The sequence below is a fragment of the Eurosta solidaginis genome, chromosome 5, assembly GCF_040869045.1.
Source record: "Eurosta solidaginis isolate ZX-2024a chromosome 5, ASM4086904v1, whole genome shotgun sequence".
NCBI lineage: Eukaryota > Metazoa > Arthropoda > Insecta > Diptera > Tephritidae > Eurosta > Eurosta solidaginis.
In genome coordinates this window covers 242,818,783-242,845,935 of record NC_090323.1, presented here as the reverse complement: position 1 = coordinate 242,845,935, position 27,153 = coordinate 242,818,783, and the positions used below count along the sequence as shown (strand labels likewise).

General features: G+C 37.0%; 1 protein-coding gene across 7 annotated transcripts in view; it reads left to right on the top strand.

Annotated features, from left to right (window-relative positions):
• Window positions 1–27,153, top strand: part of LOC137252994 (putative glycerol kinase 5) — a 48,129-nt gene that overhangs the window by 12,002 nt on the left and 8,974 nt on the right. For all 7 annotated transcript variants that reach the window (XM_067789190.1, XM_067789191.1, XM_067789195.1 and 4 more), the window contains exons 3-5: window positions 13,091–13,184; window positions 22,639–22,898; window positions 25,357–25,469. In XM_067789190.1, coding sequence (XP_067645291.1) covers window positions 13,091–13,184; window positions 22,639–22,898; window positions 25,357–25,469 — 467 coding nt within the window. The remainder of the gene's footprint in view (window positions 1–13,090; window positions 13,185–22,638; window positions 22,899–25,356; window positions 25,470–27,153) is intronic.

Sequence of the window (27,153 nt, the reverse complement as noted above, 5' to 3'; positions counted from 1 at the left end):
TTAGTTTATGTCGTTACGGGGTACCGTTATGCGAACAAAATTAATATACTCTGTGAGCTTTGTTCAGCTGAGTATAAAAATAAATTGAAAGCGTCGTGGCATCGATATGATTTAAAAGTTGTCCGAATATGAATTTGTCATTTCGGAAACTCGGTAGAAGCATGTCAAAACTTTTTTTTTTACTGAAGGCGCAGATTCCATTAAGAAGCCTTTGTGAAGAGGATTTCGACTAGTAAATCAGTCGTTATATTTTAATTAAACTTTAAAGTATAGTAAAGGAAAATAAAATCAGTCTAAGACCTATGAATGAGTTTGAAATCATACATCACTCCTTGTATACAAGATGGGTAGTCATTGCAGTTATACCAAATTAAGAAAAAAATAAATTTTATATAGTATACCGAAGACAAAATTTTACATAAATATGGCAAAATCGTCATTTCAGTGCGGGAACGTGCCCGGAATAACAGCTTCATAAAACGAGGATTAAAAGGATTTCAGCAACTTTTGAGCTTGTTTCCACGAATATTTACTGATGAAAGAAGCTGTGATTACAATTACACGAAAAGTTCTCAGTGAAAACTCATCTGCCTTGCAGATGCCGTTCGGAGTCGGCATAAAACATGTAGGTCCCGTCCGGCCAATTTGTAGGGAAAATCAAGAGGAGCACGACGCAAATTGGAAGAGAAACTCGGCCTTAGATCTCTTCGGAGGTTATCGCGACTTACATTTATTTAAGTGATGCGGGACAGGGAGAAGCATACATCTATATTGGGTCCCAGTGCATATGGGAATAGATGGGAATGAAAAGCGGATGAACTAGCTAAAAAGGGCGCATTCCTTGAAGCTTGCTCCGTAGACGCCCCAATTAGACTGGGCGAGATTAAGCTAAGGCGAGAGGTGCGCATGATCGACCAAGCAGAAAAGGTGCGGGGCTGTAAAGTGTCGAAGATTATGTGTAGGTCTTACAACCTTAGACTAACAAAGTTGTTTCTATCATTAAAATGAGAGGACTGTAGACTCATGACGGGTATTCTGACTGGATACTGCCTTCTGGCGTCACATGCCTTTAAATTATGATTGGTCAATGATAGCAGATGTAGGAAGTGCGGGCTGGAGGAGGAAACGATCGAGCACGTTCTGTGCTCGTGCCCTGCGCTTGCCAGGCTAAGACTCAGCTATTAACCGGCCAGTTCAACCTAACCTAAGTGATACTAGCTTCACTAATCTGATACTAAGCAGACACTCGTATGTACGTAAACAAATCAATCAACATTTACATACATATGCACATACAAGGCAACGAAGAGATACTCGCAAACACATGTAATCATCAGCCGAAATAGTACTCACGTATACACACGCATATGGCTACAAACTACAAATTTATATGTGTATGGCTGGTAACCAAGCATGAAGTTCGCAAAATTACTAGACCTTAGGAGAAATGGGTGAACGAGGAAACCGAGACTATAAAAGCAGCGCAAGCTGAGGCATGACTAATCAGTTTTGAGTTAAGCACGCTATTGGTTGTGAAGTATAAGTGTTATTGTGAAGTACTTTCAAAGTAGACTAATAAAGACCATTTTGCATTATTGAATATTGGAGTTATTTATTCAACAGTTTAGCGATTCGAACGTTAGCAGAAGGTTTGGAATAAGCGGTATTTCCCTAAATTCGTTACAATACTAAACTAAACTATAATTTTGGAATGTTTTCGGCAATTTCTGTAAATTCCTACAAATTCTTCGAATGAATCCAAATGTATTTCAAATATTCATTGGATTATTTTTTGCAAGTTTTCTGAAATATTTTTTTGCATTACTTTTCGCGATAAATTGGAAAGTACAGTGATGTTTCATGAAATAGAGCCATGCACTATGAAAGTCGTGTAAATAAAAATAATATAAACAAGTAAGGAAGGTTAAGTTCGGGTTTAACCGAACATACTCAATTGAGAGCTATGGTGACAACATAAGGGAAAAAAACCATGTAGGAAAATGAACCGAGGGAAATCCTGGAATGTGTTTGTATGACATGCGTATCAAATGAAAGGCATTAAAGAGTATTTTATGAGGTAGTGGGCCATAGTTCTATAGGTGGACGCCATTTAGGGATATAGCCATAAAGGTGGATCAGGGTTGACTCTAGAATGCGTTTCTACGATATGGGTATCAAATGAAAGGTGTTAATGAGTATTTTAAAAGGGAGTAATCCATAGTTCCATAGGTGGACGCCGTTTCGAGATATCGCCATAAAGGTGGACCAGGGGTGACCCTAGAATTTGTTTGTACAATATGGGCATCAAACGAATGGTGTTAATGAGTATTTTAAAAGGGAGTGGGCCTTAGTTCTATAGGTGGATGCCGTTTCGAAATATCGCCATAAAAGTGGACCAGGGGTGACTCTAGAATGTGTTTGTACGATATGGGTATCAAATTAAAGGTATTAATGAGGGTTTTAAAAGGGAGTGGTGGTTGTTGTATAGGTGGTCGCCTTTTCGAGATATCGCCATAAAGGTGGACCAGGGGTGACTCTAGAATGAGTTTGTACGATATGGGTATCAAATGAAAGGTGTTAATGAGTATTTTAAAAGGGAGTAATCCTTAGTTCCATAGGTGGACGCCGTTTCGAGATATCGCCATAAAGGTGGGCCAGGGGTGACCCTAGAATTTGTTTGTACAATATGGGCATCAAACGAAAGGTGTTAATGAGTATTTTAAAAGGGAGTGGGCCTTAGTTCTATAGGTGGACGCCGTTTCGAAATATCGCCACAAAGGTGGACCAGGGGTGACTCTAGAATGTGTTTGTACGATATGGGTATCAAATTAAAGGTATTAATGAGGGTTTTAAAAGGGAGTGGTGGTTGTTGTATAGGTGGTCGCATTTTCGAGATATCGCCATAAAGGTGGACCAGGGGTGACCCTAGAATTTGTTTGTACAATATGGGTATCAACAGAAAGGTGTTAATGAGTATTTTAAAAGGGAGTAATCCTTAGTTCCATAGGTGGACGCCGTTTCGATATATCGCCATAAAGGTGGAGCAGGGGTGACCCTAGAATTTGTTTGTACAATATGGGTATCAAAAGAAAGGTGTTAATGAGTTTTTTAAAAGGGAGTAATCCTTAGTTCCATAGGTGGACGCCGTTTCGAGATATCGCCATAAAGGTGGGCCAGGGGTGACTCTAGAGTTCGTTTGTGCAATATGGGTATCAAATGAAAGGTGTTAATGAGTCTTTTTAAAAGGCAGTGGGCCTTCGTTCTATAGGTGTTCGCCTTTTCGAGATACCGCCATAAAGGTGGACCAGGGGTGACTTTAGAATATGTTTGTACGATATGGGTATCAAATGAAAGGTGTTAATGAGTATTTTAAAAGAGCGTGTGGCTTAGTTCTATAGGTGGATGCCTTTTCGAGATATCGCCATAAAGGTGGACCAGGGGTGACTCTAGAATGCGTTTGTACGATATGGGTATCAAATTAAAGGCATTAATGAGAGTTTTAAAAGGGAGTGGTGGTAGTTGTATATGTGAAGGCGTTTTCCAGATATCGACCAAAATGTGGACCAGGGTGACCCAGAACATTATCTGTTGGATACCGCTAATTTATTTATATATGTAATACCTGCCAAGATTTTAAGGGTTTTTTATTTCGCCCTGCAGAACTTTTTCATTTTCTTCTACATAATATGGTAGGTGTCACAACCATTTTATAAAGTTTTTTCTAAAGCTATATTTCGCGTCAATAAAACAATCCAATTACCTTACCATGTTTCATCCCTTTTTTCGTATTTGGTATAGAATTATGGAATTTTTTTAATTTTTCGTAATTTTCGATATCGAAAAAGTGGGCGTGGTCATAGTCGGATTTCGTTAATTTTTCATACCAAGATAAAGTGAGTTCAAGTAAGCACGTGAACTAAGTTCATTAAAGATATGTCGATTTTTGCTCAAGTTATCGTGTTAACGGCCATGCGGAAGGACAGACGGACGACTGTGTATAAAAACTGGGCGTGGCATCAACCGATTCCGCCCATTTTCACAGAAAACAGTTAACGTCATAAAGTCTATGCCCCTACCAAATTTCAAAAGGATTGGTTAATTTTTGTTCGACTTATGGCGTTCAAAGTATCCTAGACAAATTAAATGAAAAAGGGCGGAGCCACGCCCATTTTGAAAGTTTCTTTTATTTTTGTATTTTGTTACACCACATCATTACTGGAGTTGAATGTTGACATAATTTACTGATATACTGTAAAGATATTAAATTTTTTGTTAAAATTTTACTTTAAAAAATTTTTTTTTTTAAAGTGGACGTGGTCCTTCTCCGATTTTGCTAATTTTTATTAAGCGTACATATAGTAATAGGAGTAACGTTCCTGCCAAATTTCATCATGATATCTTCAACGGCTGCCAAATTACAGCTTGCAAAAGTTTTAAATTACCTTCTTTTAAAAGTGGGCGGTGCCACGCCCATTGTCCAAAATTTTACTAATTTTCTATTCTGCGTCATAAGTTCAACTCATCTACCAAGTTTTGTCGCTTTATCTGTCTTTTGTAATGAATTATCGCACTTTTTCGGTTTTTCGAAATTTTCGATATCGAAAAAGTGGGCGTGGTTATAGTCCGATATCGTTCATTTTAAATAGCGATCTGAGATGAGTGCTCAGGAACCTACATACCAAATTTCATCAAGATACCTCAAAATTTACTCAAGTTATCGTGTTAACGGACGGACGGACATGGCTCAATAAAATTTTTTTTCGATCCTGATTATTTTGATATATGGAAGTCTATATCTATCTCGATTCCTTTATATATGTACAACCAACCGTTATCCAATCAAACTTAATATACTCTGTGAGCTCTGCGCAACTGAGTATAAAAACGTATGGACTCAAAGTTTTTTCCCTAATAGTTAAAAAAGGTATATCTGCAGGCTTCACATTGATGTATCAAGTCAATTTATAGAGTCTACATCATTGCTGAAAAATTTAAAATTTTTTGCAGTGCCCTACTATGGGTGTGACATAAAATAGAGCTACAAGACATATTTTATCTTTGGTCATGTATAAACTAAACTGTGATTAGAAATTGATGTAAGGCACGTTATTTGACTGCAATACTTGGTCGGGTGCACATAAATATTGCTGACTGCTGAGCTATGACTGACCCTCTAATCACCTAGTTGCTGAGAGGAATTGGCAGGGATGCGTCTTTAGTCGCACTCTAAGGATCTTTTCATAGCTTGACTGAGCGACTGAGAGCGACGATTTTAACTACACATCCATTTTCTATAATATTATGGTCTGATTAATAGACAACATTGGTTAATTCGTTGTAGTTCTATAAATAGAACAAAAGCAACAACACCAAGATCCTTTGAAACCGCCTTACCAACGCACAACTTTACCACATGATGCCATACGAAATATGGACTGTGATTAAAGAAAATATGCAAAGAAGGCAATCGGGATAAGGTTTACAACAACTAAGGCATGACGTGGCTGAATGCGTTTGAAAGACTTCAATCATCGTAGGAGTGCGGGTTCAAATCCCACTCCCGGGAGAAAAGGCTTTGAAGAGATTTACAAGGTATGTATAATCGAAACAGCTGTCGCCTTGTCCGTCCTGATATCACGTTGTTTAAATTTTTCCCAAATTATTAAATAAATTCTATGTTGTTTTTTTTTTTATCAGGACGAATCCTTTGCTCTTTTTTCTCGGTGGCTCATGATTTGGGCTCGTTATCCTGCTGAGATATACATAGAAATGTCGTGGTAAACTATGAATATAAAATCTTGTTTTATTGAAGATCATTCCTAATATTTTCGATAGAAACCAAATAATTTGTGCAAAACATACCTAAACCATTATGGTCCTATCGCTATTCTTTCCACTTTAGAATTGTTCTGAGGAAAGAGTTTGGTGTTTACGATTCTTCGCTTTGATTTCGTTTCACCAAATAATGACATTTCACTAGATTACTAATCAGTCAATGAGATCCAAACACATACAACCTTTTATTCACATACACTATGCTGCCATATTCCTTTTTGATGTTATTCCGGATGCTTCACAGTACAATAGAGTTTTGAATGAAACTACACATACTGTACATTCGGAGTATAATATACCCCTTCGTTGGATATCCAAGCAGTGTAAAGAAACAAATCTAGCGTCAAAACAGGCTGGGTACACCACTAAAAAATAACTTGGGAGACCAGAAAAGGACGCATCTCTGCCAAAACCCACAAAAATTGTGGATTGGAGGTCCATGCATTGCTCAGAAGCTAGTGAAAATAATGAATAGTCGAACATAAAGCCATTTCTATTGACCTAGTCATGAAAACGCAAAGACTCATGTCACCGGGCACGACTTAAATTAAGAACTTGAAACTGGCTCTCCTTTATGTTTTAGCTACAGTATGACGCTCTATTGAATTTTCGATACACGAGGTCACAATTTAAGCTTAATAAATCCAACTAACGTATCAATGTTCAACCCATAAAAGTACATTGCCTATCTAATAGAATAATCAAATGCACCGGTTGCTGAGAAATTTTCGTTTAAATGATTTAGTGTCTGGTTCTATTGTAACGTCCCTGTAGGAGGCGTCCTGCCACACGTAGCTAACTAGAGGCCTTGAGAAATATCACACCCTTGCGCTTACAGTAAAGGCGTCCTGCCACACACTGTAGACTTTAGGGTACATTTATTCTCTCAACATACCACACACTGCAGACTTTAGGGTATACTTTTTCTCAACATCCCCAAATTGTTAACTAAAAGCCTCGAGAAATTTCCAACGAAGAGACACGATAATAAGCATGGTAATTGGGTCATGTGGAAGTGGTGAATTGTAAAAGATTTAAGCATCGGCGACGGCAAATACAGAAGAAGATTTAATGAAGAGCGGTACAAGCTTTATGCAGATACCATCATAGTCTGACGAATTACAACACAACGGCTACTCTGGCTAGGTCAAGTTATGCGAATGGAAGATGATGCTCCGGGCAAAAAAGTATTTTTATCGGAACCCGTCTATGGAGGCAGATAAATAGGGCGGGCCCCCAATCCGCTGGAAAGACCAGGTGGAAAACGATTTAAAATCCTTTATTGTGACTAATGGGCGCCAGTTAGTACAGGCACCCCTTATTGGGCGGCCGTTTAAACAGTTCAGCACCGATTAAGTAAGTAAATTTTCCACCTCCATGATTTTGTGCCTTGAGTTTTTTTCTATAATGATAAATATGGTAATTGAATAAACACTATTATGTATAAAATATCTAGGAAAAGTGCAATGTGAAAAATTAACAGACAATCAAATTCAATAAATTAGTGTAAACAATTATCTATACAGGTATTTTATTGCTCTAATTAATAGCATGATCAAAACACTGCAAGGTAGAACCGATATCTCTGATTATAACCCCGATTATAAATATGAATCGAAAAAGAAGGATAGGGACATGGCATAGCGATTATAACTTTTATTACATAAATCGTATTTAAACTGTCATTTATTTAATTTTATTTTGCTCTCAGAAAATAACAGTTATTTTTCACACGAAAAGTAACGATTTTTTTTAGCCTTTTATTTCGTTCGGAAAATAACCGTTTTTTCGAAAGCATTGCTTAATATGTTTTTATGTGCATATGAGTGTAAATATATGAAACTGAAAAAAGTGTAACAGACTTAATTGACCATGTACATTAGGCTGGACATATTTTGTATGAAAAAATTTTAAGTTTAAGAAAAAGCTGTACCGCCCCCTCAAATTATTCCTTTGCATGTAGGTAATAAAATTCCAAACTGTTGGGCATATAACTTCAGGTTAAGGCGTGACACATTTTCATTAAAAATGCCCAGAAACGGATTTTTTTTGTAATTTTCGAGAGCCATGCCCGACAAAACCTTATAAAAAGTTGTTAATATGCTATTTCTCTTCTAAAGTGTATTTATAACAATTAAATGAATGGAAATGCTTTGGGTACCATTTCTGAAGCCATAACTCGAAGACCGTGTGACGTAACTAAAACATTTTTAAATGGGTGTGTCACCCTCTTTTTACCAATGAAGAAGAACTGACCTACTGTGAAGAAACTCTTTAAACTTATTTCCTGTACGAAGAGGAATCCTTCTTATAAAAGACAAAATCATTAAATAAATACCCCTCCATGGTGTAAGGCAGTGGTCGTCAGCTAGTGAAATAATGATTCGCGCTCACTTCACACATATTAGCCATTATCCAGTGAGTTTTCTAGTTTTCAGCCATAATTTTGAAATAGTCAAAGACTTCGTTTGTTTGGGAACCAGCATTAAAAACATGAAACAACATGAGTTCTGAAATCCAGCGAAGAATCACTCTTGCCAATAAATACGACTTAGAACTAGGTAGGCAATTGAAAAAAGAATTCCTCTCTCGGTAAACGAAAATCACTCTCTACAAGTGACTTATCGTATCCGTCCTGCTATATGAAGCGGTTCTGGGATTGTTCGAGAGAAAAGTTCTTCGAAAGATTTACGGACTTCTAAGCGTTGGCGTTGGCGAGTTCCGAAGAAGATTTAATTATGAGCTGTATGAGCTTTAAGAAAGACATCAACAAAATCCAGCGAATTATAACGCAGTGGCTACGCTTGGCAGGCCATGTTATGCGAATGAAAGATGACGCTCCGGCCTAGAAAATATTTTTATCGAAATCCGACTATGAAAGCAGAGGAACAGGGCGGCCCCACTGTGCTGGAGCGGCCAGGTGGAAAAACCAATTTAAGCTCCCTTAGTGTGACCAATTGGCACCAGTTGGCGGAGCGAATATGTGGTTGGCGCCCCTTGTTGGGCGGCCATAAGCGTTTAAACGGTTAAGCGCTGTCGTAGAATTGTAAAAGGGGGGTATTTATTAAATGATTTTGGCCGATTTTATTAGAAATATTCATATATATAAAAAATAAGGATATATACTTTCTTCACAATAGTTCAATTCTTCTTCCAGTAATGGCTGTCGAAACGCAGAGTATTGAATGGTCGAAGGAGTGGTGAAACACCTATTTCAAATATTTTAGTTTCTTAAATTCCTTTTTATAATGGTATTTTGAAAGTAAAATACGATTGATATGAAGATTTTTTCGCAAGGATAATACCTTTTACATTGGTCTATGATTCTTTATTTAAAAAACGGATTTTGATTTGATACGTCAATTGGTCTTCCGAAACGTTGGAAAATGCTTGATTGAAAAATGGAAAGTGCCACGCAAATTTTCAAAATTGTTTTTCCTTTTTCATATTCTTGTTATAAATACACTATAAGTAAAACAGCATATTTAAAACTTATTGTAAGATTTTGTCGGCCATTATTCTCGAAAATTAAAAAATAAGTGGGTTTGAGGCATTTCCAATGGGAATGTGCCACGCCTTAAGCTGGTGTAATATTTATTACTTTATACACAGGAATAAAGTGTGTGGGCGGTACAGTCTTTTTGCGGAAAACAAATTTTTAAGACCACTCTAATGTGCATACATATGTAGCTATACAATGATCATGGTTGCCACCGTTTCTAAAAATATTACAAAATGGGAAAGAAACGTTAAATACAGGTACACGCTTATGTCCGCAAATTAACCATTCCTTGAAGAAGGGTTGCCTACTATTGTAGTGAAAATTACTCAAATCGTTGGTTTATTTACATAAACCAGCTAGCGTACCGGGCAGACATTGTCCTGCCCTATATTTGGAAAGTGGACGTCCTTTCCCTCTATTACTCTCTACAATAGACTAAAACTTTTCTTTTTTTCCATTTCTGCTTCTTATATCCGTTCTTTCCCTTAATTCTTTTATCTACACTCCCTACTCATTCTAATTCTCCCTCTCACTCCCAAACCCATTTCCACTCCCACTCCCAGTCTCATTCTCATTCCCACTCTCACTCCTTCTTTCACACGCTCTACCCCTCCAACCTTAATAACCTCATATATGAAATCTATTTACCAAATATTGGGGCGGCAGTCGTATTGTGATGGTAGCGTGCTCCTTAGACTGGGTCGAAAAAAAAGTTGCTAATGTCCGCCCCTAAATTTGAAGATTATGTTGTTGTTTCGGAAACTTTTTTTAAAATTTTTTTTGATCCTTCGAAATACAGCCGAAATGGTTTTTTCGTTGTAATTTGGTTATTTGACAACCGATTTTTAAAATTTATATGTCATTATTTTGGCCTTGAGAAGCTTCACATTTCCGTTTAATGTACTTTTAAGCTATGAAGTCGTTTTCACATGATTACGTCAGCTAACAAAATGGCCCCCCCACCCCTAATGTATGTTTTTTTTCCATACCAAACGAAAGTACTTAAAAAGTCAAGAAAATGTTGCTTTGAAACCATATTACTAAAATAATAAACAAAGAAGTTATAGCACTTTCAATATTTATTGCAACTGTTATTTTACCTGATTCTTATTATACTTAGACCTGAAACTTATGATATTTTTGGAGGAAAAATTGCAGGGTTTGCATTCAAAAGTTAATAAAGATATGCCAAATATCATGAACAGGGGAAGTCAAAGTAAATAAATGAGTCAAACCTGTTGTTTCGTATTTATAATAATAACACTATGCGACAAAATCAACTTTTTTTCTGGGTATTGGACGAAACCCACTTTTTCGTAGAGATTGAGGCTTAAGTAAACAAAGTACTATCTCAGTTTTTCGAACTTAGCCTCCAAAAAATAGATATCGGCTTACGAAGTTCGAAGTTCGAAATTCTACATTAAATTTATTTTTTTTTTTTTGCTAACGCGTTCAGCAAATTAAAAAGGTAAAATGTGGCCGTGGGCCGCCTTTTACTTTTTTTTAATTGAACGGCTGAATTCTTTTTTTGAAAAACTACATTACGAGCAATTCCAGTGAAGAATATGTGCGGACATGAAAGTAGTAGCCACTATCATGGAACTATCTGACTTTTCACCTCGTATAACAGCTGTTACACTAAATATCTCAAAAAAATATTTCAGCCCAGCAAATATAAGGGAAAAAAGAGGACCCCGACCACATTTTTACTTCTTTAATTTGCGAAACGCGTTAGCAAAAAAAAATTAAAATTTCGAAATATAGAATTTCGAACTTCGTAAGCCGATATCTATTTTTTGGAGGCTAAGTTCGAAAAACTGAGATAGTACTTTGTTTACTTAAGCCTCAATCTCTACGAAAAAGTGGGTTTCGTCCAATAACCAGAAAAAAAGTTGATTTTGTCGCATAGTGTTATTATTATAGATACGAAACAACAGGTTTGACTCACTTATTTACAATACTAATAAGGAATGCTTTGAAGAAAAATTAACGAAATCGGTTATGGACCACGCCCACTTTTATATAAAAGATTTTTAAAAGGGTCGTGGACGATAAAATAAGCTATATTTTTGCAAAAAAGAGCTTTATATCAATGGTATTTCATTTCCCAAGTGTATTTATAACAATAAATAGGAAAAAAATTCAAATTAAAAAAAATGGGCGTGGCACTCCTCTTTTATTACTAAGCAATTTTCTATGTTTCGGGAGCCATAACTCGAATAAAAATTAACGGATCGTAATAAAATTGGGTTCACATATTTTCCCTATAGCAGGAAATATTTCTAGAAAGAATGGACGAGATCGGTTAAAGACCACGCCCACTTTTATATAAAATATTTTTAAAAGGGTCGTAGACTAGAATACTAAGCTATAACTTAGCAAAAAATAGTTTGAATCAATGATATTTCACTTATCAAGTTTTATTGTAAGAGGAAATGGGGAGCCATCTCGTTTTTTTTTTTTAACGGGCGGTACCACGAGTTATATAGAAAAGTAATTTGTCTGAAATTAAATGTAAAATTGAAACTCACGCTGAGTAATGTTCGGTTACACCCGAACTTAGACACTTTTACTTGTTATTATCTCGATCCTTGCCGCACCTAGCGGGATTTTTTTTTATAAAGCGATTTCTACATCTATATGTAATGTGTTAAAAACATGAGCGCTAATCGGAGCACAAACACGATTTTTTGAATATGTCGATCTTGCCCAACCTAGCGGCGATTTTTTTCATAGGTCGCTTCCTATTCATGCATGTATTATGTGTTCCAAATATGACCCAAATCGGACCACAAATACGATTTTTTGAATATCTCGTTGCTTGCGCCACCTAGCGGCGATTTTTTTCACAGATCGCTTTCTATTCATGCATGTATATTATGTTCCAAATATGAGCCAAATCGGACCACAAATACGATTATTTAATATCTTGATCCTTGCGCTACCTAGCGGCGATTTTTTTCATAGGTCGCTTTCTATTCCTGTATGTATTATGTGTTCCAAATATGAATCAAATTGGACCATTAAAACGATTTTTTTTAATATCTCAATCCTTGCGCCACCTAGTGGCGATTTTTTCATAGGTCGCTTTCTTTTCATGTATGTATTATGCGCCACCTATCTGAGTTTTTTCTTCTTATTATTGCATTGTCAAGTTTCAAGCTTGTAATTTATCGGTAGGTTACTTAAATTTTAATTACAAAATTCATGTCGGTAGCCGGCCTGTCAAGTCAAGCTAATTAAAACCGTTTAAAAATAGCTAAGATGGAAAGCAGACGTTTCTTCTACTACTTTGAAGACAATCAAAATAAAATGCAATGCAACTATTAAACTCTGCAGAAATAAAATGTTCCAATTTTTCGTAAAAAATTGAAAATATTTTTGTTATTTGTTAGATTGACAATAAAATGGGACACACCGACTCGGTTTTTGACCCAATTTGGCGTTCAATAAAGCAATAATGATGGCTTTGATGCAGAAAGCTAGACTAATTATTTCATCAACCGGCTGTGTGAAATGGATATAAAAAACATTTCTGAAACAAAAGAAAGTACTCTAATTTGCTTTTACTTGGGGAAAACCGTAAATAGGTTTGTGTGAATTTGAATAACTTAAAATTTTTTTCATTGCTAAAAAGCTTTAAAAAGGTCATTAACGGTTCTACCTTGTGATGCTTTTATCATGGTTAATATATGTTCAGGTATAACTTTATTTAATATATTTATGTATGGATCTACATATACATGCAAACAGGTTGTCCTATTGAATCCCTTGCCCGGCTACTTTGAAATTGAGCCAGAAACGCTTTGGACACAGATCGTGAGAGTTATCAATAATGCAGTTTTAGGTAAGTGAAAAACTTACATACATACCTTATTTCTTAGTATTAAACCCTTTTTACCAATAATCAGATTTGAGAATGTTAATTAAGAAAAGAACAGTTTATCCGATTACTTAATTAACTTAATTCATTCGGAAATTGTGTTGGTATAAAATATGTCCGGAACATTGGTTTTCTTGAGGCTTAAGTTGGTTTTATTACGTTTGCTTTTGCTGGCAGAAACCGTTGCGGCGCGGTATCGCGCTTGCGTACCTCACCAAAGGTCCTGCGTTCAAGACCCAGTAAAGTGTAATATCGAATTCTTAATAAACAAGTTTTTTTGATTTAAAAAAATGTCTCTAATCGAGGTCGCAAACACCCCAGTGTATTTCTGTCATGGAGTCAGCGAATCGGCATAAAATATGTACGCAGTTCCCGTTCCACCAACTTGTAGGAAAAATGGTAAAAGTACTAATAATAGGCCCATAACCGTTTAAAGAGTTTAGCCGTCCAACAAAACGGGTGAGCCGTATCGTTGCTGCGCTACCTGGCGCCAACGAAAAATACCTATCGAATTGAAATCGCCTCCCACATTGCCCTTCCAGCGAAGTTTGGCTTTCCTCTTCCCCTGCCTTCATAAATCAAGTACAGCTCATTATTAAATCTTTTTCGATACTTGCTATTGCCAATGCGTAAATTTTTCTCAAAATTTTACGTCGATCACTGCCACAGCGTTCATACCTCTGAATAGCACAGCAGGGCCAAAGAGGATAAATACAATAAGAGCCGTCACTCGTTATTTTGTGGCGAGTATCACGCTGGAAATTGAAAAAATTGATGCCGAATGTTTTCTGAGAGGGACATTTTTAATTGTCTCGCATTTATCCATGCCGTGTATGCCCCTTGTGCAACTGTGATTTTTGGAAAGAGAATTAAATAAATTAATTAAAAACAGTCGAAAAATAAACACAAATGTATAGAAGACATTTATAAACATCTCGCCCCAAAAAAAAAGTAGCGACTACCTCTCAGTATACATCGAGTAAATGCCTCAAAAATAACGAGTGACGGCTCTTATTATATTTATCCTCTTTGGCAGGGCGGCTATTTTAAGGGAAATGAAGAGCTTGGTTTTCGTTTTCCCGCAGGGTACTTTAATTCTTATTTTCCTGCTCAGTATAAAGCAAAATTTATTGGCAAGCGCGTTTATTCGTTGGTTTTCTGTATGCCGCTAACATTGAAGTGGTTGGCGAGACGTTATTGCCTCCCAGGTAACTGACTTCGATTATTATGTATAGATGGAACTATTATTAATTTTTATAATTTCTTGTTATAATGGCCTTTCACGTCTACGGTGAAAGCTTCGAGGGATGAGTTCTGTTCAGCTAGCTCATCCGCTTTTTCATTTCCATCTATTCTCACATACATATCCAACAACCCAATATAGATGTATATTTCTCCCTATGCCGATTCTTTCCAGGAATTGTTACACCCAAACACACTTTGCGACGTTGTGCTATGAGAGAATTTAATTGCTGTTTGGCTGCCAATGAAAATATTTAAACGGCTGCAGTTTAAGCTATTTTCCGCTAGTATATCTACTGCCTCAGTCACGGTTACTACTGCCAACTGGAAAACACTACAGTCATCTGGCAGCTTGTAGGACCTGTTTATTGTATAGCGCAGACCATTAACTACATACACAAAGCGGCGTCGAGGTCATCATCACTCTCTCCTCCACGATCAGCTTCGCTGACAACTTACTGCCTATAATGATTGTAGCGTTCTTATTAATTTTATTTAACTTTGTATGTAGGGTTCTTATTATTATACTCAGCTGAGCAGAGCTCACAGAGTATATTAACTTTGTTCGCATAACGGTAATCCGTAACGGCATAAACTAATCGAGATAGATATAGACTTCTATATATCAAAATGATCTGGGCGAAAAAAGAAATTAATTTAGCCATGTCCATCCGTCCGTAAACACGATAACTTGAGTAAGTTTTGAGGTATCTTGATGAAATTTGGTACGTAGGTTCCTAGGCGCTCATCTCAGATCACTATTTAAAATGAACGAAATCGGACTACAACCACGCCGCTTTTTCGATATCGAAAATTTCGAAAAACCGAAAAAGTGCGATAATTCCTTACCAAAGATGGATAAAGCGATGAAACTTGGTGGGTGCGTTGACCTTATGACGCAAAATAGAAAATTAGTAAAATTTTGGACAATGGGCGTGGAACCGCCCACTTTTAAAAGAAGGTAATTTCAAAGTTTTGCAAGCTGTAACTTCGCAGTCGTTGAAGATATCATGATGAAATTTGGCAGGCACGTTACTCCTATTACTATATGTGTGCTAAATAAAAATTAGCAAAATCGGATGACGAACACGCCCACTTTAAAAAAAAAAATTTTAAGTCAAATTTTAACAAAAAATTTAATATATTTACAGTATATAAGTAAATTACGTCAACATTTAACACCAGTAATGATATGGTGCAACAAAATACAAAAATAAAAGAAAATTTCAAAATGGGCGTGGCTCTGCCCTTTTTCATTTAATTCGTCTAGAATACTTTTAAGGCCATAAGTTGAACAAAAATTTACCAATCCTTGTGAAATTTGGTAGGTGCATAGATTCTATGACGATAACTCTTTTCTTTGAAAATGGGCAAAATCGGTTGAAGCCACGCCCAGTTTTTATACATAGTCGACCGCATGTCCTTCTGCTCGGCCGTTAACATGATAACTTGAGCAAAAATCGATATATTTTTACTAAACTTAGTTCTCGTACTTATCTTAACTCACTTTATTTTGGTACAAAAAATGGCCGAAATCCGACTATGACCACGCCCACTTTTTCGATATCGAAAATTACGAGAAATGAAAAAAAAACCATAATTCTGTACCAAATATGAAAAAAGAGATGAATCATGATAATTGGATTGGTTTATTGACGCAAAATATAACTTCAGAAAAAACTTTGTAAACGGGTGTGACACCTACCATATTAAGTAGAAGAAAATGAAAAAAGTTATGCAGGGCGAAATCAAAAGCCCTTGGAATCTTGGCAGGAATACTGTTCGTGTTATGACATATATAAATAAATAAGCGGTACCCGACAGATGATGTTCTGGGTCACCCTGGTCCACATTTTGGTCGATATCTCGAAAACGCCTTCACATATACAACTAAGGGCCACTCCCCTTTAAAACCCTCATTAATACCTTTAATTTGATGCCCATATCGTAAAAACACATTCTAAAGTCACCCCTGGTCCACCCTTATTGCGATATCTCGAAAAGGCGTCCACCTATAGAACTAAGACCAACTACGTTTTAAATAATCATTAACACATTTCATTTGATACCCATATCGTATACACACATTCTAGAGTCACCCCTAGTCCACCTTTATGGCGATATCTCGAAAAGGTGTCCACCTATAGAACTAAGGCCCACTACGGTTTAAATAATCATTAACACCTTTCATTTGATACACATATCGTACAAGCACATTCTAGAGTCACCCCTGGTCCACCTTTATGGCGATATCTCGAAAAGGCGTCCACCTATAGAACTAAGGCCCACACCCTTTTAAAATACTCATTAACACCTTTCATTTAATACCCATATATGTACAACACACATTCCAGAGTCACCCCTGGTTAACCTTTATGGCGATATCCTGAAATTGGGTCCACCTATAGAACGATGTCGTACTCCCTTTTAAAATACTCTTTAATACCTTCCATTTGAAACCCATGTCAAACAAACACATTCCAGGGTTACCCTAGGTTCATTTTGCTAAATGGTGATTTTCCCTTATTTTGTCTCCAAAGCTCTCAGCTGAGTATGTAATGTTCGGTTTCACCCGAACTTAACCTTCCTTACTTATTTTTATTTAACTTTGTATTTTAGTTACTTTGAACTTTGTAATTTTACAATGTTTTATCAATATTCCAATTTTCAATATTGATTTTTCAATTTTCAAAAATTTTCATTGTTGTAAAAATTTTAAAAAAGATATTGACGAATACTTTTAGGCGTATTCTTTATTGAATAAAAGTTTCTTGATATATAAAATTAAGAGTGGTCTCAATCACCACAATGATTCCTAGATATTTTGTACAAGGTTTCACCTGTATGCTCAGCACTCCTAGCCCAATTCGAGGCCTTACACCTCCTAGTGAACCAACCATATACATACATCTTCTCCGCATTGTCCGCCATGGTATAGTGGTAGTGACCTCCGCCTACCACACCGAAGATCCTGGGTTCATTTCTCGGGCAAAGCTCATCAAACATTTAGAAACAAGTTTTTTTTCAATTAAAAAAGTGTTTCTGTAGCGGGGTCACCTCGCAGCAGTGATTTGGCAAACACTACGAGTGTATTTTTGGTATAAAATGCTTCTCAATGAAAGATCATCTGTCCTGCAGGTGCCGTTCGGAGTCAGGGTAAAACATTTAGGTCCCGGCCACCAATTCGTAGGAAAAATTAAAAGGAGCACGACGCAAATTGGAAGAGAAGCTCGGCGGCTATGGCGCTTTGTATTTATTTTTTCAATTATATATCTCCTGAAACGCCCGATCCATTAATTAGCAAATCGTTGGAATGCACTTTGCACTTATGACAACTTTATAATTTATATAAAAAGCGGGCGCTCTTATCGTCCGATTTCGCCAGTTATTAATACCAATGTGAAATCACTGCCGAGGAACCCACATATCAAATTTGAATAAAATATCTTAAAATTTACTCAAGTTATCGTGTTCAAAGACAAACGGAGAGACAATACTAATGAATTTATCTCGCTTTGTTTATACCATTATGGCATGCCGTTATGCGAACAAAATTTAAAGGCCAATTAATGGTGACTTATCCATAACCAGATAAAACAGCTGATCGAACCAACCTTATGGAAATCAATGTAATCGATTAATGGTGCCATACCATAACGCTAAAGCCATAACCATACCATAGCCAACCAATTGGTTTTTGGTTTCTCGCCATATCCACAACCTAAAAATATTTGAGTTGGTGAATTTAATAACTTTTTGTAGATTTTATTTATTGTTTTGGATACGTTTTGACTGAGACGCTTATTTTTTGTGGTATATGTTTGCAATTTTTTGCGTTTTCTTCATTTTTATGAAATTTTCACGATTTTTAAGTTAAGGCAACAGAAATACGTTACAGATCTCCCTGTGTTACTTACTTATAGCCCTAGCGCCAAATGGCGTCTACAAAATATAGGAAGTTACAATGGTGAATTGTAGCTAGCTTTTCAGATAAAGGTCTATGTATCGCCATTATCATAACTCGATTTACGTTATTTTTTCAAATTGGCACAGATTTGATATGGATAAGTAAAAATATGGTTATAAATATGGCGTTAGGGTTAAGGAAGTTTAATTGGCCCTTATATGCTCTCTGTCGTAACGTTAAGTTTAACGTTAATCAAGAATTTTCATTCGTTTCCAGCGAAACAAAACGGAATCATTTCGTTAAGTTAATTTTGATCTTTAACGAAGCGAAATGGTATCGTTTCGTTTGTTGAGCATCCTTGGTTTTGTATAAATAACGAAAGACTGAAGTAACGAACTTGGTCTTTTAATCATCATCATCAATACAAAACTTAAAGATGAATATGAAACGTTTCCCCCAAAAACAATAAATAAATAAATAAATGTAAGGCGCGATAACCTCTGAAGAGATTTTAGGCCGAGCTTCTCTTCCAATTTGCGTGGTGCTCCATTTAATTTTTCCTACAAATTGGCGGGACGGGACTTACTTATGTTATGCCGACTCCGAACGGCATCTGCAAGGCAGATGAGTTTTCACTGAGAGCTTTTCATGGCAGAAATACACTCGGAGTGCTTGCCAAACACTGCCGAGAGGCGACCCCGCTTAGACAAATTTTCTTCTAATTAAAAAACTTTATTTCTAAAATTTTGATGTTGGTTTGCCCGGGCGTGAACCCAGGATCTTCGGTGTGGTAGGCGGAGCACGCTACCATCACACCACGGTGGCCGCTAACAATAAATTCAAAATTAAGTTGCATATGATCAAACCCAATCTATACAAAGTGATGCCAATGCGAACTCAACCCAATTCGCCGTGGAGAGGAATGCCAAATCACAAAAATAATTTTATTGATTTCTGACATCTTCCAGCAAAGAGGATAAATATAATAAGAGCCGTCACTTGTTATTTTTTAGGCATTTACTTGATGTAAACTGTGAGATAGTCGCTACTTTTTTTTTGGGCGAGATGTTTATGAATGTCTTCTATACATTTTCATGGGGTATTTGTGTTTATTTTTCCGACTGTATTTAATTAATTATTTAATTCTCTTTCCAAAAAACACGTTTGCATAAAGTGACAACACCGCATGGATAAATGGAAGGCAATTCAAAAATTTCCCTCATAAAACAAAAGTAGCGACTACCTCACAGTTTACATCGAGTAAATGCCTAAATGCCTTATCCTATATTTCACTCTGGGTACCAATGCCAAATTTCTAATTTCGTTGTTACCGCAGATGATGTTCTTCTGTCAATCTCTAAATTGACAAGTAGTGCAAAATCAGATTCTGAGGGGTTTTCTGCGATATTTTTCAAAATATGCGCAAACTCCATTGCAGAACCCTTAGCTCATCTCTTTCAAAATTGCTTGAACAGCGAAATTTTTGTGGACTCGTGGAAATTATGCTCCATAACTCCCATATTTAAGTCTGGTAACCGCAATGACATTTGCAACTACAGACAGATTGTTAAACAGAGTACTCTGGCAAAAATATTCGACCACGTACTTCAACGTAAATTGTTCGATTACGTAGGCAAAGTTATAGTGGAGTGTCAGCATGGATTTTTCCCAGGTAGGTCTACTTCCACAAATTTAGCTTTAGTTACTAATCAAATTGTGGGTGCTTTAGAGAACTCTGAGCAACTTGACGTCATATACACTGACTTCTCGAAAGCATTCGACAAGGTTGATCATACTATCCTAGTACGCAAGTTAGCCAAGTATGGAATAATGGAAACTTGTTGAAATTCTTCACGAGTTTTCTATCGAACAGAAAGCTCCATGTGGCAATTGGAGCCGACAAGTCATCTCTACATATAAACGCCTGGTCAGGTATTCCGCAGGGTACCCATTGTGGCCCTCTATTATTCTTAATTTTCATAAATGATTTGCCCCAGCAATTCAAATTCGCAAAATGTTTGATGTTTGCGGACGATGTCAAACTATTTATGACAATCCGTAATAGCTCTGACTGCACTAACTTGCAATCTGATCTGGACTCTTTTGCCGGTTGGTGCGCAGACAATAATTTATTTTTAAATACAAACAAATGCTGCGTTGTGTCTTATTCCAAAAAGACAGCTGCGACATATTTTAACTACAAACTAAATGCTAAATCTCTTAATTGTTGTCAAAAGATTAAAGAATTGGGTGTCATTTTTGACTCCAAACTCTCTTTTTCCAGTCATATTGACTTCATTGTTGCAAAGTCCTTTGCAATGGTTGGGTTCATTAGACGAAACACCAGTGACCTTAAGGACCCTATGACGTTGAAGGCACTTTATATCTCCTTGGTCAGAAGTCGCCTTGAATATTGTTCAATAATATGGAATCCTTTTTATGAATCTAACTCCTATAAAATTAAAAGAGTTCAAAAAGTTTTTACGAAGATTGCTTTACGGATGCTTCACTGGCCAGACGGTCTCCCATCGTATACCAGCAGGCGCAAATTGCTTGGTCTTCAGGCTTTGCACGACAGAAGAACTTGTATCTCACTAATGCTTGCCTATAATATAATAAAATTGAGCATAAATTGCTCCAATTTATCTAATTTGTTCATTCCATATATTCCACTGCGTGATCTTGGGCATAATAGATTATTCATCGAAATAACTCATAAAACGAATTATGCTATGAATGAACCTATAACTAGGACTATACATCTAGCAAATCGATTCAGTAAAGCGGGAGTCATTGGTGCCGTATGTCGTATCAATGTAGTCGTATCCCTAACGTAATCAGCTATTTATCGCTACGACGGTTAACCAAAAACCAATTGGTTGGATACGATACGGGTTACGACCTTAGCGGCACCAATAATCGATTGCATTGATTCCCATAAGGTTGGTCGAATCAGCTGTTATAAGGTTACCGATACGGTTACCGATAAAGCACCAATGTATGCAGCTTAATGTTCTTAATTTTAATAACAGCTTATATAAGTCTAAGCTTGAATTGTTTTCTATTTTGAACTAGTCTGTAAGAAAGCATGTACTTTTAGACTGAATGAATTAAATAAATAAATAAATAAAAAATAACGAGTGACGGCTCTTACTATATTTATCCTATTTGCTTCCAGTGCCCAAGCGTTTTTTGGAAATGATCCAAGGCGAATATATACAAGGCAAGGCGATTTCAGAGCAAGGTGTTGTTATCCCAACCATTGTGAATGATGACAAAGTGTGATCTCTTATCTGTCAACTGCCTGACAGGCTGTTCAATATGGCTACTTTTCAGCGTTTTGACAGGCTGTTCAATATGGCGGCGCCTATCTTCAGCGGGTGATAGTAAGAGATACAGAATGAGACAGCGATAGTCAAATACAAATCAGGTGATCCAATCACTTTGGAATTTTGACGTTTATGCAGAAGAGATCACACTTTGTCATCATTCACAATGATCCCAACAGCTTCTTCTTGAGTATTTTTCATACAACGCCTTCGCACAACAATATGTCAGTTAATTGAAATCAATGAACACTTTCTTATGACTTTCGATACATTTTGTTCATCCATCTTTTTGGCGAAATATCATTTCTCACTACAAGACACACCTTGGGCATTTGAGCCACATTTTATAATTCATTAGAAGCAATTTAGATTGCCACAATTTAGGGATGTAGCCAACCTTTTCAGCTGGGGGGTGGCAGACCGCTACCTTGTATGAATTCGCCTTGAAACAAGGTGATGGCAAAGCTAATTCATAATTGTATGGAAAATAATCAAGAATGAAGCAATCATCTGTTGGGATAACAACAAGGCAAATCCATACCAGGTAGTAGTGGCAAAGCGAATTCAACCAATTCACCGTGCAGAAGAATGTCAAGTCAAAAGAAAATGTTCATTCATTTCGATCAACTGACATGTTGTAGTACAAGGCGTTTATGGAAAATAATCAAGAAGAAATAATCAGCTGTTGGGATAACAACACCTGGTACTGAATTCGCCTTGGCCGTTATATGGAAAATAATCAAGAAGAAGCAATCAGCTGTTGGGATAACAACACTTGGTACTGAATTCGCCTGGGGCGTTTATGGGAAATAATCAAGAAGAAGCAATCAGCTGTTTGGATAACAAGACCTGATACTGAATTTGCCTTGATACATACTGTACTTTTGTAGCCTATGAAATTACTTTTATTTCAATTAAAATTCAAATAACATATTTTTAGATGCTCAACTCAAACCTTGTGATATAACTTGTTTTGGATTATCAACGCAACGGTGCACATTCTTAACGTGGAATCATGAGACACAAGAATGTTATCATAACTTTATAACATGGAAAGATTTACGTGCGAATGAATTGGTAAACCAGTGGAATGCCGGAATCGCTATCAAAACGTTAAATGCCTTCTCCTATGTTCTCTATTTAATTACAAGGAGTAAACGATTTCTAGCGGCAAGCGTTTTGAAAATGATGAATAGTCAGGTAAGTTAAAGTTAACAAAGTTCTTGCCTAGTCACAACATCCATCTCTTAAAATTGGTGTTTCCTGCTCCTTTCAAAGCAAGGCGAATTTGGTATGGAATTGCCTTGAAAAAGGTGGTGGGAAAGCGAATTCAGGCAATTCGCCGTGCGGAAGAATTTCAAATCCAAGGCGAATTCAGTACCAGGTGTTCAAGGCGAATCTATACCAGGTGGTGGCAAAGCGAATTCAACCAATTTGCCGTGAAGAAGAATGTCAAGTGAAAAGAAAATTTTCATCGATTTCGATTAACTGACATATTGTTGTACAAGGCGTTGTATGGGAAATAATCAAGAAGAAGCAATCAGCTGTTGGGATAAGAACATCTGGTACTGAATTCGCCTTGCCTTGTTTCAAACACAATCTTTTAGTCATAACACCCTAGTCAGCTTTTGAATTAATGTCATTTGATTGTTATGAGCCTGCATAAAGATTGAAAAGATTTCTCTTAAAATATGAACTAGCTTTTAAATTGGCTCTCTTGATCGTTGCTGAAAACTTGAAGACATACATACATACATATGGATGTATTTAACTCATTACAGAAGCTTAAAAAAATTATATAAGTTCTTCTAACTTAATATTCGTGGTATCCAAATTTTTACATGGGGCCTTTATTCTAGCCTAACGCTAGTGTGGCAGGCAACTAGTTTCGTTTTGCTTCCCACGGCAGCCGATTCTATGTATCGGAGCGACTCGGTATTTTTTCCCGACAAAGGCAGTCATTTCAGCGTAACCCCAATAAATTTGTTGCGTACCTCCCACAAATTGTCAGCTTCGAAGCAGATCCTTGAAGTTGGACTGGTCGACACCCTCCTACTTTGGGAAGGTATTGAGCTGAACACGATCCTAGGCTGTGATTCTGCTGCATATGCCGGAAAAGCATCTATCTCAGCAAAAATATTCTTGTCAGTGTGTTACGTGAAAAAGATTGTTGTATCATTCAAGATTTTCTGGGCTAAAACCCAACAATTGCCGACCCCGAAATTTCTACAAAACTTTTGTGGCCCCCTGCTATTCACTTTCTAACAGCAACGCTGCCCAACAGGCCACATCAACTGCCCGCTGTTGTTCCCGCCTAACGGCGCCTCCGGCTTACACGACCGCTCCAACCCATCATGACAATCTACGAAGTATGCCACCAGTCACGCCCCTCCTTTTTCAACAGACGCAGTAGCGTAAAAGAGTTCATCAACTCATAGTCTCGGACACAACATGCTCCGTATGCCAGGTAAGAATATTTATGATCGCGACAGCAGTTGATGCCTCGGCCACTGCCAACTTCATAGGTGTTCCGGGCATATCAATCGCAACACTCCACGGGCGAATTTTCTGTGCTGCCAAAACAAAAGTATCAGCCCATCGACACCACGTACACCAGCAGCTGGCAGACAGCACACACGACAAATCCTAAATGCTTCAAAGTCATGCCCACACATCTCTAACTCCATGTCCACACACCTCTAACTGCCAGAATGAGGGCAACGCGCACCACGATCTCTAGCATTCCAGCCTGCCAGCTGACAAAAGAGGCAGGGGAGGCAGCACAGCAAAAAGACATTACGGCTTTCTGCACAACAAATGGTGATGCCCCACCCGAATAGCAGAAAACTGTCACAGACCACTTGCCCATACTCCTTTCAATACAGTGATCAGCTAATTTCATCACCTCTGAAAGGCGAACTTGTATTAATTTCAAAAAAAGCTAAAAGAAAATTTGAAAGGCTATACAACTTTCACAAATCAATCTTTTGCTGTTCTGTCCATTCCAACTGATGTCCGGCAAAGCGAGCGCGCATTCCGAAAAGTCATTGGTTCATCTTCGGTGCACTTTATTCAGCCGGTCGAATACCCGAAATCATACCACATTGCCCTGCTGACCTGCAAACCGAGCAAGACAATGTGATTTATCGGGACTAGAGACTCTCAACTTGGATATAATGAGGCTGGTAAATGAGCACAAAAGTGCCAAATGGGAAGAGCAAATGCGCGACCGCTTCTTGCTGCCGATTTGTAATGCATCCCTCAATAGACAAGGCTAAACGTCGTGCAAATCGTGCAAGCAGACGGGCACAGAGTTTGAAGAAGCCATTAAAAAGGCCAACCAACCTGACGCACGTTTATATCATTCCCGAACAGTGGAAAATGGCATGGATACTTCCATTACTAAAATAATTTCTTTTAGGTAGTAGCGAGGGCTTCCGCAAAATGCATGCGATAAAATTATACAAAGCCCAGAAATTAGTTATGGTGTTCTGCCTTAAGTCACTTGCCCACAAACTCCTAAAACACTTTAAGCACTTTTAGTTTTGTGGGACGTTTGATAGAAAATCTTGATGGCAATCCCATGAGCGGTTATTCCGACAGATCAGGGCGAAATATTGTTAAAACAACTGAAAATAACTGTTATTCTATTTTACAGGTGACTTTACGGTTACTGCATGAGACGCAAACAAATAAAAGATTGCAAGAGGCGCTAAAATTAAGAAAGGTTCGGGTGGAACTATTAGATTCCTGGATACTCTATAAATTGCGGTAAGTTTTGATATCAATATGTTTACGAAATAAAATTGAACCTTTAACAAGTAAAACGTCATGTGTCCATATTTTTAAATTGTGCAGCAATGAACTGAGCCAATTTTAAAGTAAACGTAAAGCTCCAGAGCCAGTTAAAGTTGACTGGAGTTTAACCTTGTCACTTTGTCCCTTGAAATAAAAGATTGCTGCTCATCTCAACTTAAGCGGCTGAAGTGGCAGGGTTAAACCTCATTCAATATTGACTGGAGTTTTAAACTGAAAAACCGGACCTTGATAGATGAAACCCTGGTATATACCGTACATCTGTAACGAAAGATCAGTTGAATCTTGGCAATATACCATGAGCAAGTGACTTTCAAAAGCGGTAGTTAATTTCAGACTAGGATGTTGACTATCCGACCTTAAGACATGATTCAAGCATAAACAATTTGATCTAGCATCGCAGTGGGAAAAAACGGGTTCTAAAGTAAATGAAGTAATCTATGTTACTATGATCAAATCACTAAAAGGCATGATATATGTATAAAAAATAATTTAAAAAAATGTTAAGTTAAACGGTTTTATTGAAAACAATACTTACATGAAGTAATAATAATACCAAAAGCTAGAAAATAATTAGATAGGTCCTAGGTACTAGTCATCACACTCCTCATCAATCTAGGGCATTGATCAGACAATTAAATAAAAGCGTTGGGCGCGTGAAATTTCTAAAAATGTGAGGCGTAGCATAACCTGATTAAGGTTCTGTTGGTCTTATATATGACTATCAATAGAAATTGGAATATGGACCAAATCGGACCACACATTTTTTAATATCTCGATCTTTGCGCCACCTATCGGCAATTTTTTTTCCTAGGTCGCTTTCTATTCTTGTATGTATCATGTGTTCCAAATATGAGCCAAATCGGACCACAAATACGATTTTTGTGAATATATCGATCCTTGCGCCACCTAGCGTCGATTTTTTTCATATGTTGCTTTCTATTCATGTATGTATTATGTGTTCCAAATATGAACCAAATCGGACCACTAATACGATTTTTGTGAATATCTCGATTCTTGCGCCACTTAGCGGCGATTTTTTTTTTATCGGTCGCTTTCTATTCTTGTATGTATTATGCGTTCCAAATATGAGCCAAATCGGACCACAAATACGATTTTTGTTAATATCTCGATCCTTGCGCCACCTAGCGGCGATTTTTTTCTTATTATTGCATTGTCATCGGATTCTGAACTTTCAAGCTTGTAGCTTATCGGGAAGTTACTTAAATTTCAATTACAAAATTCGTGCCAGCTAGCCAACCAGCCATCCAACCGACAAGCCTGTCAAGTCAAGCTAAATAAAACCGTTTAAAAAATACAGTTTTTATCAAAATATATTAAACAAAGTAATATCGAACTTAACAGTTCTCTTTTCTGAAGGAGTCCTTGCGTCAAGGGAAAAAAGCAATTAACACTTGATTTCAAATATTATTGGAGTTCTAAACAAAAATTATATATGTATGTATGTATGGATGTTTAAATAAAAAGCGCGATAATACAGAAATCATAATATATATATTCGAGTGTAACGGTGCATACAAAAATTGAACATTTTAGTATTTGTGCAAAAAACCACATTACGCGCATTCGAAAACAATTAAGAGGTCGAGAACATTCCCAACAGAATATAGAACAAATT